Here is a 12,411-nt window from a genome sequence, read left to right as displayed (position 1 = left end):
AGAAGAACAACAGAAATTTCTTTCTCACAGTTCAGAAGGCTGGGAAGTCCAAGATCAAGCTAATGGCAGTTTTGTGTTTGGTGAGGGCTTGCTTTCTGATTACTAGGTGGAGATTTCTCGTGATGTCATCGGATGGTAGAAGAGGAGAAGGGTCTCCCTCAGGTCTTTTTTATGAGGTCAATAACCCCATTCATGACAGCATAGCTGTCCAAAGCTCCTTCTCCTAATACCATCACCTTGGGGGTCCGGATGTCAACATTTAAGTTTTAGTGGGATATAACCATTCCATCCAAAGCACTGAGTTTGAGTATCCTTGCCTTGGGCCATGAAGGAAATACTCTCCTGTCTCTTCTCTTCCAAATTACATTCTCATACAAAGTTCATCTGGAGATACACTGTTAGCACCGTTTGTACATCATCTTAAATTTTTAAAGGACCTTCTAATGCACTTTCTCATTCTTTCTTACCATAACCCATTTTAGGTGTTGGCAGAAACTCTTGCATTAGTCATCAGTTCTGACAGCAGGGTGCCTGCCTCACCTCTGCCATGTTCTCTTCTGACCATGCCTATATTTCAAAGTTCTATCCAATTTGGACTTAACTCAGAGATGGTTCTATTCTTTACAGAAATTCGAAGGATATACCCTTACTTGGGTTCTGAGGACCAGCTTTCCATTTCTCTTAAGCTGAACGACTTTCCTAATTTCTTTAGAATTAAGCAAACTGAAGGAAACTTTAATGACAGATTATCCTATATTATAGCCCCAAATCGGTACATATACAAGTATGTTTCCAAAAGAGATAATCCTCACTTGGTAGTATGGAGAGTGTGAGGTGAAATTTGCACGACTTCTTTAAATGTGCACAGAGACGGCTGCTCGAATGCAAGGCCCTCCAATTTCCTACCAGAACCCTGTCCTAGCATCTTGAGTTAAATCTCTCATGCTTGCATGTTCCAAGACAGAGTATCAGATTAGGCTGGTATGGAAATGCTTGCTTGTTTATTTTTCCTTTGTTCCTTGTTTTTAAATTAAGTTTAAATGAGCCTGGGAATTACAGAATATTGTTCTTCTTGAGAAGTGGTAGGCTTATGAAATGAAAAGTCGTGACAAGGGATAAGAGATCCTGTCTCATCTTAAAATCCATAATTAGAATACTTTTACTGCATTAAATAACAACAGAAGCAGCAGCAACAACAACAGAATCTGAAATTGTGAGCAGGCAAGGAGAGAAAAACCTTGGGAGAGAAAACTTCTTTATTCTTCTTGATATCATTTTTTGTTAGAGCTCTAAACAAGTGCGAAAACTCTTGTGAATGGAAAACAGAATAAAAGAACATGTTGAAAGGCTGTTCTCCAACAAGGGCCCCCACACACCCACTCCCACCAATGGGAACACGGCACATGCACACACAGCCATCCAAGATAGACCTCCTAAGTGGAGCATTTTTTTCTTGGAGATTTCTCTCATTGGGACTCTAATTAAGCTCCTGCCAGGCTTGCAAGCTTTTTTAAATTTTACCTTTCTTTCTTCTTTCTTTTTCCTCTTAAATCGGCTTGCCAGGAAACTTTTTCTGAGCCATCAGAGTTATTGTAAGCGCAACCAGTGATATTAAACTTGGAGCTGCACTACTAGTTGCTCCAAGACTCACCAGCAGAAGTTTCTTGGCATTTGGAAAATATTCCACTGATCCACTCATTCACTCAATTTTAGTAAGGAGTGTGTATGTGTTACAAACAGGAAAATAATATAGAAGGAAGCTTCATAGAGTATATATTGACTATGGGTTGGTAAGAGATATAACTTACCCTCCCCTAAAATCATTAATTTTACACATGAAACCTGCCATTCCTTAATTTGATATTCACACTGCTGATAAGCAAATTGTCGCTGGCTGATAATTTACTAGTGTTAGTGAGTGAAGGGTAAGTAAGCCAAGAGAACGTGATGTCTCAGTTGATGATTTAACACATATTTAATGTAATGTAATGTTATATTTAATTTACTTAGGTTCTTTTTCAAGACTCTTTTGTACTCAAATTCACTGCAATTCTGAAAAGCAGACTCCATGAGAATATATGACTTCACTTGAGGATGCTTAGTTAAATTGGTCCCCCTAAGTAGGATGCCATATTCTTTTTTTTTTTTCCATATTTTTAAAAATCAGGCAATATTGCAGGGGTGGAAATAAAGCAAGCCATCAAAAACATAAAAACTGAAACAAAAGATATGGAGCTTTGGGAGAAATTACCTGTTCCCCATAGTTATTATTATCATCATTCTTATTATTTACTTAATAATAATGGGATGCCAGATTATTCTACTGATTGCCTGTTTTGTGGGTTACTTACTGATTGCTTCCACAAACCGCTCAAAGAAACTGTAAGGGAAGAGAGGCTCAGGCAGCTCCCGGAAAAACATCTTCAGTGCTCCGGTGACAACGTGGATGTCCTCCCACTGGCTGTCGTCCAAATTCAGCTTCTCTTCTGGGAAAACATGAGGAGAAATGGAACAACTGGTTTTAATGAAACAATTACAAGACACTAATTATTATGTTAATGTTTGCCTACTATCATCAGCAACCGTTAACAGCCTTCTGCACCTAGAGGTTTGGTGCTGTGCATGTTTTTTTTTTGTTCCCCTTTTTCCGTAGGAAGGGAACATTTTCAATGGAATACCATCTGTAGGAATGCAGCTAACAAAAAAATGAGAGACACAAAGAGACAGTGCCATTGACACAGTATGTCAGATACATTTATTCCCATAATGCATCAGTATGAAAATTAGCATCACAGCTCAACATGATTCAAAGCTATTTGGTTTTGAGGCCGAGGGGCTAAGAGTTGCCAATGATGGCCGGCTCAAGGGACCGGCCTAAAGGCCTTGCTGAGCCAACAGGAGACATATGCTAAACATGGCAATAGAAAATGAGTTATTGCTTTACATGTGTTAGCCTTGCTATGTACAAGGGAATAATGGGTAACACTTTTTTCCTTTTTTTGCCTGAATATAAAGTCAGCAAGGAATAGAATACTGAGTGAGAAAGGATATTAATTCCTTCTTACTGCTTCAAAAAATATCTTTTTTTTAGTTCTCATTTCAGTGAGGAAAATACGCCCAGCAACAATATTAGACAGACCCCTGTTGGCCTACGTAGGCTATGCAAAGCTGTCAAAAATGGTAACACGCTAAAGACAAACCACAAGTGCTTACCAACTCTTTTTAGAAACAACAGAAATGTTTGCTTTTGAAGCTTGAGTGAGTTGAAATGTTGAAATATTTAAGGAAGTAAATGCCAAAATGAAAGTTTTAGTAGAAATTGTGTGCTGGGCAATTATTTTTGTCCATTTCACCCTCAATCTGATTGTCTGGAGTCATTCTTACCCTAGAAGTGGCTGTATTAGTGTACGAAAGTGACATCTTTACATACAATTAAAAGCAAGGCACAAAGCCATCACTGTTGATCCATAGGATTTGTCTTTTGAAACGTGCAACATGGAAAAGATTTTGAATTCTGGGTTTAATAAAAACTGAAACTAATCATTTTAGACAATGTGTGGGTTAACTTAAAAGCAGAAAATCTGGCAAGAACTTACCAGGTATTAGGTCAATTAGAATTCTGTTTCTTTACTGATGTCTTGGGCTTATATTCCTATGCCCCTTTGGTGTCGATTTTATGAATACAGAGGAGCGTTTTGCACCAAAAATATAAGAAAAGCTGAGAATTTTCACTGTAGGGATTTTCTGCATGGGTTGTCTTACTAATAGTGTTCATGTCCTTTTAAAAATATCAGCCCAAGTCTTAATCAGATCTTTTTTTCTACATGGATGATTATTTCTAGCACTACTAGGTGACGTTCCTTCTCAGTAGAATATTTTGCAAAAAGAAGAAATGGAGGTGGATCTGTTTATGTCAGATGGGCTGTTTTCTTCTTCCCTTTCAGTCTTCATTCCTACCTTAATCATAACACAATAACATGATCCACAACAAAATCAGTAGAGGAGACCTTCTTTCTGCCCTGCAATCATTTTTGATTGATTGTATTTCAACAATTAGTCTTTTATTTGGCTACTCACTATTGAAACAGGCCGACAGCATCTTAGCAGGCCAGCTTTAAACAGTCAACTGCTAACAATAGCATCAAAAAGGGAGACCTGATGGGGTTTACTGTCACTTTAAAGAACGGGGTTTTCACATTGTTGAAATCTGTCAGATATTTTGAAATGTCCCTCTCACTATGGTGCCACACCCCCTGCGTGCCCTTATAATAAAATTGGTTTTACTCCTGATTAAATCATTTTCTCCCTACCCACTACCATACTTCTCATAATGGACCTGTGCGCTCTACAGCTGGTGTTCTTCCCATGGTACCAATTCTTACTTTATCTTTTAAGCACTTTGCTGCTAAGATCTCATGCAGAGTGCTTATGTTTTGTTAAGAGCTTCATTCTTAGAGAAATAGCTTAACACATGTTCTAAAAATGTTGTACAACTTATTGCTTAAAACAAATTTAGAAAATGTATAAGTACTGTAGCTTTGGCACTGAACTTTAAGTGGAAACCTAAACACACACACACATACACACACATCTCCACCAAAAATTGATGAGCAAAATCCTATATAAAATGCCATTTTGGTTCATGGATTTGAGATTGCTAAAGGAAAATGTTTTGGCAGGTAAGAAAGAGAATGATTTTATCTTGAGCAACAATGATTAATTGTTAATTAATTAATAATTAAAACCAAAAGAAAACACAACTGATATTAGTCACCTCCACATAAATATCAGTTAATTCAAGTGAACATAAAATGGAGTATTTTGATATATACAAAAGAAAATATATCAGTCAAAAATACCATTTGATTATGTCCAACTAAAATACCATATAATAACTTGTCACTTAAACTAATATTACTACTATAGATACCTATGTATTTTTCATTTAAAGAAAAATTTAATAACTTGTAGCTCTCCAATAAGTAGCCTAAATAAGCAATATGGTAGATAGTTGGAAAGTCTTTTTAAATATAATATTTAAGATTTATATCCAGGTTTTAATAATCAACTAAGGTTAAGGCTCTTTGTAAACCAGAGGGTGTTAAAGTATATTTTTCAAGGCCATTGTGACCACTGTATACATACTTACGTCGTATAATATACGTATTTGGTGAGCAGTGTCTAACTAGACTGTTCATAGTGAAATTGTCTTTTACTGTTCCCTTTTCCAACAGAGCAGCGTTTCTCAACAGTAACACATATTAACATTTGTGGCTGGAGAATTCTCCATGGTGGAGGCTCTTCTTTTCATTCTAGGATACTTAGCAGCATCCCTGGCCTCAAACTACTAGATGTTGGTGGCACTTCCCAATGGTGATGATGAAAAAATCTCCAGATATTGCAAAATATTTCCATATGGTATAAAATTATCCCTGTTGAGAACTACCATCATGGAGTCTATAAGAGTCTACAGTAGTTACTCAACAAATATTGATTTATGATGTTTACCTTAGGTGGACAGGGAACTAGAAAATTAGATACACACATATAAGATTTCCTTAACATGAACTTAAGAGTTGGTAATTGTTGTTGACAAAATCAAAACCTTTTGTAGAACAAAATTCCTATGAACACATTCAGGGTACTCTCAACAAAAATAATGGCCAACAATTACGTAGTGTTTCTACTGTACCAGAGACTATGCTATGCACTTTACACTCACCATCTAATTTAATTTTTTTAGTAAGATAATGAGGAAGATGCTACTGTTATCATCATATCCATTTTATAGATAGGAAAAATGAGGCATGGGTAGATTAAGTAACTTATTTAAGGCTGATAAGGGATGAAACCAGAATAAGGAGTCAGTAAGCCCCCAGTATGTTCAAAACCAGTATGTTCAGACTTACTCTTGCCTGGCAGAGCATAAAAGGGAAAGAAAAATAAACAGTGATCAAAAGCAGTGGTTGATTGACTGTTCAAAGATAGTAATTTTTGTATTTTATCTGTACCTGTCTTACTTAAGGCTATGCTCTTACCTATAAACTGACTCTGATCTTTGGTAATTACTCATTTATAAAAGGTAAAGATTCTTATATAAACAGATATAATACATTGGTAATAAAAATAAACTGAATTAGGAAAGGGACAAAGATGGAGCAAATTGTTATGTAGCAAGGGGATGAAAAGGAAAAATAATAGAGTGGAAAAGGGAGTATATAGAACGCCCATTCCAGGCCTTGATTTACTAGTAATTCATTGCATATCTATTTATTTATTTGTGAAATGAAGATAAGAGAATTGTTGGTGTCAAATGGGAAACAGTATTTGTAAAACATCTGGAAAGAATAAGAAACCAAACATAACCAAGACACCAGTACAACGAGGAAGGCGAATAAAGGCCAAAAATTAAAAATGCAAAAGCTATGAAAGCAGTGAGCAAACATTGTATACCATTCTGGTTGTTTTAGAGGATTTATCTCAATGTTAGGCCATTTGTCATAGGGGATCAACAAAACCTCTACATGCTGGGGTCCAATCCTGGGAAGAAGTCTGGTTGTATCAAGATACTTTGCATCATCGGTGGTGGTTTCCTCTGGCCCTCTAGTTAGGGCAGCTTAAATTCATTTTGGTCATGGCTTTTAGCTTAAAGCATATAAGCAGACATGAAGATAGATTAAGCTCCAGAACCCCAATCCCATGTGATTTTCATATGATCACAAAAAAAAATACCTAAACGTTATATCCAAACAAGACTGTTATAAGATGCTTCTTTTGAAGGGTCTTTCCTGCATTTTATTCATTTATTTTTTAAGTAAAAATTTATCTATATGATACTTAAAAATTATATTGAAAGAAAAATTAGATAATAGCTATTAAGAACAATTTTTCTTTCAAAGAAGAATGGAAAGATGGACATTTGATAGCCATTCTCAGTCAATGGAAGCATTTATGTATCACTAATAGTTTTATCACCAGCCACCTTCCTCTTGTATTGTCTATTGCTCCATAGATTGTTATAACCAGAACTTGGAATATCAGATCTTGTTTTAACTATATTCAAACTATTTTAATCTCCTCTTGGGTAAAATACGGCTGCACTTGGACTATCAGAATAGAATAGTAACATAAGAGTAAAGAGATAACTCTTTATGTGTTGAAAAAACAAGTGCTTTTTCACCTTGTAATATTTTCCATGGCACTTCCAAAGCATCTTTCCAACTTTTGTTTTATCATTGCAATAAAAAAAGAAGAAAATCACTCCAACTTTCCCAAGATACAGAGAGAATAGCTCTGATTTCATTAATACAGTGACAAGAACCTATTACATTGTGAAACTCTTATAAAGCACGTGGTATTTGCTTCTACTGCAGATGACCATTTGCAACCCTTATCTGAAAGGCCCGCTGGGTACATGAAAGTCACATCACGAATGAAAGAGATGCCAGGGGGGCTATCGATCCAAAAAATAATAATATGTTTGGCCATGAAATCAAACTGGAAGATTAGATATTAAAGTGGATAAAATAACACTGTTTATAAGGATATAGCTGATTTTTTAGTTTAGCGTTTAAAGGAGTGGATCAAAAGGAAGTTGGTTGAATCCTTTCCTGTTGTGCTACCTCCTTAAAGTGAAAGTTTCATCTGTTTGGGGGGGATTAGTGGGTTCCAAATTCTTAAACACAGTGATGTGTGCCTTGTGCTGCACTAGCTACAGCTTCTTCCTATGACACCTTGGCTATAACATGAGACTTCTTTGAGGACATTATATTAGACAACCAGTTATTAGACCAGTTGGCCAGTTATTTTTTATTCATTTAATTATTAAACTTTGAAAGGAGTCTACATACCAGGTACTGCCCTATGTGCTTTTTAAGCTACAGCTACTGAGGCTGCTTTATATTTCTCAAAGGAGAGGGCTTTGCCAGGTGCTTAGAAATATCACTAAAGAGAATATAGATAAAGTTCTGGACAATTACATCTTATTTCTGTCCCCTAGAATAAGATTCTCTTGACCTTGAGGGTGAGCAAAGACAAACTCAATGAACAAAAATATCATCCTTAAAATGTGTATCCTTCTTGCCTCCACCCCTCAAATTCACATGTTGAATCCTTAATCTGCAGTCCCTCAAAATGTGACTGTATTTGGAGACTAGGTTGTTAAAGAGGTGATTAAGGTAAGATTAGGTAATGTGGGCCCAAATCCTATACGACTTGCATCCTTATAGTAAGAGATTAGGATACTAATGGAGGAAAGACCGTGTGTAGGCACTGGAGAAAACTGGCCATCTACAAGCCAAGGAAAGGGCCTTAACAAAAAATCAACCTGCTGATAGGTTGATTTTAATCTCAGCCTTCTAGCTTCAAGAACTGTGAGGAAACAAATTTTTGCTGTTTAGATCCCCCAACCTGTGGCACTTTGTTTTGACACCCCAAGCAGACTATTATAATACAATGCCCAAAGGTTTTTAACAGAGACAATGTCACATTCCTGGATCATACCTAAATATTTTCTCAACATAAGGAGTAAAAAAATACAGTGAACAATAGAGATAGCTGCTTAGATAATTTCATTTGAATAAAAATAATTGCCTATATTCAGAGAAAGGATTTGAAGCTGGAATTAGTTGGAAAATTTCTCGCTATTCAGGCTCTACAAACATGCAGAATGCTCTCTAGTGTAGCATCCAGACAAAGAATAAAATCATGATTGCCATTTTCTTACTCATTCTTTTTTCTATATCCTACTTCTAGAGTACATATATTTCACTTTGTCTGTAGCCTGGGACTCAAAGTAGCAGACAACATTTAAAACTTTCCCAGGGAAGCCTCAGTGCAAGCCAAAATACTGCCTATACCCGCGAAATCTATCAAAGAGGAAGGAGAAACATAGTTTGAAATGTGAAACTTTGGTACTCCCAAATCAAAGAGTTTTATTCCTTACAATTTATCATCATAACCGTCAGGAAGCTATCAAGAGTCTGATGTTTGCAAATGGTTACTTTAAGAGGAGATAGTTGAAGCTATGTCCAGAATGCATGGTTCTACCACTTGGTCTACAAAATCCAGTTTTGTGTGTGTTCCTTGAAGTAGGAAAGAGGAAGAAAGCAAGAAAATAACCAGAAATTTTCTAAGATACTAAAACTTAAAAGAAAAGAAAAAAAAATCCTTTATTTCCTAGTATCTGCTGGGGTCTTTTGGCAAGCCATGTTGACATGCGTTCTGTGTACTTCATGTTGTGTGTATGTATTTGGAAAACATCTGAGAAGCTCAAGGCATGCAAAATGTCATAGGATAGTATGAAATATCTTTAATTACTCTCTTTGAAGGAGGTAGTCTTCTACTATATTCGGTACAGGAACTGAGTCACGATCAGAATGTTGTATTTTCATTTCTCCTCAGATTTCATTTGAATGTAAATAATAACATAATAAATAGGTACAACTGAAACTTGTGAGGCAAGCACCACAGATGGAAAGTATAAAAAATGTGTCATTGCTTTGTGTATTTTTAATTTATAATGGCATAACATAAAACATCTCATCGTCACAAGTTCATGCATCATGCTATATTACAAAATGATGCTATTGACATTTGTTTCTCTCCAGGCTTTTAGATATTTTTGCATCTGAAAAGAGGTAGTCCTGTTCAGATACATCAACAACAACAGAAGATGAACTGACTTTTCTTTAAGTGAGGATCATAAAAAAAATTGATGTATTTCATGGTACCAATTTATATTTCTTGAATTCCTTTCTTACCCAGCGCCTCCAACTCTGTTCTAATTTCCATTCAATCAAAGGCTTTTTGTACTCTATAGACACCATACACAATGGTTCTTTTTATTTGACCATCTCCTCCAAACAGATTCTGAATTTGCTTGAATTCCATGGATGATTTCATACATTACATCCTCCAAAGGGTAGAGAATCCGTAGGATTAAATTTCAACAAAGTCATTTTTGAAAGCTTGTTTCATATTGACTCTACCTTTCAATACCATTGCTATCTGTTCTCTTAAAGTTATACTACACATGTAAGTTTCAAGCAGAAGCTCAGGTTAAAACGTATCTCATAATGATATCTAGGAAATAAATAAAACTAAGTCCTATAAAGGCCCATGTACAGATAATATGTCTGTTGTAGGTAGGTGGTCCCTACATAAAGGTTACTTAACATTCTGATTTCTTCACTTGTCAAAGGAGAATTCCTAATTTTGTGAGAATTAAGTGAGCTTGTACATGAAAAGAAGCTAGTACTAGAAAATTTATGTGTATGGGTGGTGCCTGTGGCTCAAAGTTGTAGGACACCGGCCCCATATGCCAGAGGTGGTGGGTTCAAACCCAGCCCAGGCCAAAACTGCAAAAAAAAATAAAAAAAAGAAAGAAAATTTATGTGTACATAATATTTTTAGTCAACTAGGCTTTGGCAAATATTTCAAGAATCAAATATAATTTATGGTTTTATTATTCCCCTTACTATATTATTAATATATGTGGTGTTAGAAATAGTAACATTCAACAGAATAAGGACTTGGATTTTTGCTAACTTAGAAATCTTCTGTTTAGAAATATTATTTCCTCAGGAAAATAGAAATAAAAGATAAACAACACTGGTAGATTAAAACATTTCTACTCTCACTTAAAACCATTTTATTCAAAAAATTAGACATCTATTAGTTATCAGTTAAAGATAACCAAAATGAAGAGATGTCTAGGAATTATTGATAAGAATATTTTTCTACATAAATTATATCACAGATTATTGATAAAAATATTTTTCTACAAAAATTAAATCAGTCTGATTTACAAGAGTAGCAAATTTTCTACTTCACATTACAAGAATAGCCAAAGCTCTATAAAAATATATAAAATAAAATTTGGGAGATTTATAAATCTTACAACTACTTACACAAAATAAAGCAGATTAGCTAGGTCTCTGTGCATCAGTTTGTTGAAACTACAGAATAGCATCATCATCCTTCTTTTCTCTGAGCCTAAACCTACCTGTGGCACCAACTTCTGTCTTTCTGTGTATGGTTCTCAATGCCTGGCTATCTACACTATTAATGTCAACTCTTGTCTACGTTTGGTTTCATTTCAAGTCTTGCTTACTGTATTTCTAATGCTAGTTTGATAATCCCATCACTCCTAAGGCATAGCTACTTAATTTAACCATAATTCTTTATTCAAAGTTTTCTCTTGTAGCTCTCCTTCAAGAAATTTGTTCTTTTTTTATGTTTGTATCCCCAGTGCTTAGCCTAGTGCCTGACATACTCCTTTTTATTAGTTATGAATAATCTGTATTGCCTAACCTATCAAATTTTAACCTCATTTGATAGTAAAGTCTATTTTATAACATAATACCAATGGTGATGATAATCCATGTATGTACACACACGCTAACTTCTGTATTCTCTTTCTAAACCCCTATCCATATTGCAGACATAAGTGGGTTATTCATATACTCATTCACTTACTTAGAGAATATTTATTGAACTCAAATTTTTTACTCAGTATGTTATAGCTGTTAGGGTAAAAAAATGCTTAAAAAATCTAGCTTCTATACTGAAAGATTCTGCAGTACACAATAAATTCAGACGAATAAAAGCAATTATAACAGGGCATGATAGATGTTATTATGTAACCTTGGGTAGACTGCTGTGGGGACACACACAATCAATATCTATCTTCATCTGAACAGTGCTCCAAAGAGGCATCCCAGATAAAGTGTCATATAATAAATACCTGATGAGTGGGGAAAGGGACCAGGGTGGTATGGGAGCTGGGTGGAAGGGAGGAAAGAGCTATATGAAGAAAAGTGCAACTTGAAGTAACAGTCATGCCAAGGATCAAAGAAATGATGAATTTGGGAAGCCACAAATTGTTGGAGAGAACAGAATCACAGCGTCTATATCTTAGGGTTTTGAGAAGAGAAAGGAAGGCAGAGGGTGGAGCACGAAGACCCTTATTACTAAAATAATCTAGATGACTCTAAGCAGGGGAGTGACATTGTAGAAAGGTGCTCTGGTACCAGTATGAGTCAGAGTGAGGGTATGGAAGAGAGGTGGTATGTTCAAGAAACACAATGAGCAAAGAGCTCTGTTGAGAGGCTCTGGTGTGTTAAAATACTGCATATTCACCATGGAAAAAATGGTTTTTGAACAAAATCTGTTAGTAAGAGAGAAATGTTCAGGTGTATGCATAATACCATTACAGAGCAGAGAAAGAAGTCCAGAAAATTGATGGTTAGCACATACAGAGAAGTGGAGTTCAGAAGTCAGTTACTGTGGATCACAAATATTTTAAGTTCAGGCAAGTCAAAATATTCTATTTTCCTGAAGTTTATAAAGACCTGCTGGTAGTTTGAAAATGAGAATCCATTTGGATTATCTGACCAGAGATAAGACTTC

General features: G+C 35.5%; 1 protein-coding gene across 1 annotated transcript in view; it reads right to left on the bottom strand.

Annotated features, from left to right (window-relative positions):
- The window catches only part of ARHGAP15 (Rho GTPase activating protein 15), a 624,230-nt gene that overhangs the window by 147,298 nt on the left and 464,521 nt on the right, over window positions 1-12,411 (bottom strand). Inside the window, exon 11 of the mRNA XM_053596459.1 lies at window positions 2,352-2,486. Within this exon, the coding sequence (XP_053452434.1) occupies window positions 2,352-2,486 (135 nt within the window). The remainder of the gene's footprint in view (window positions 1-2,351; window positions 2,487-12,411) is intronic.

Source organism: Nycticebus coucang, chromosome 7, assembly GCF_027406575.1.
Source record: "Nycticebus coucang isolate mNycCou1 chromosome 7, mNycCou1.pri, whole genome shotgun sequence".
Classification (NCBI taxonomy): Eukaryota; Metazoa; Chordata; class Mammalia; order Primates; family Lorisidae; genus Nycticebus; species Nycticebus coucang.
The sequence above is the reverse complement of the archived record's forward strand: the minus strand, read 5'-3'. Positions and strand labels throughout refer to the sequence as shown.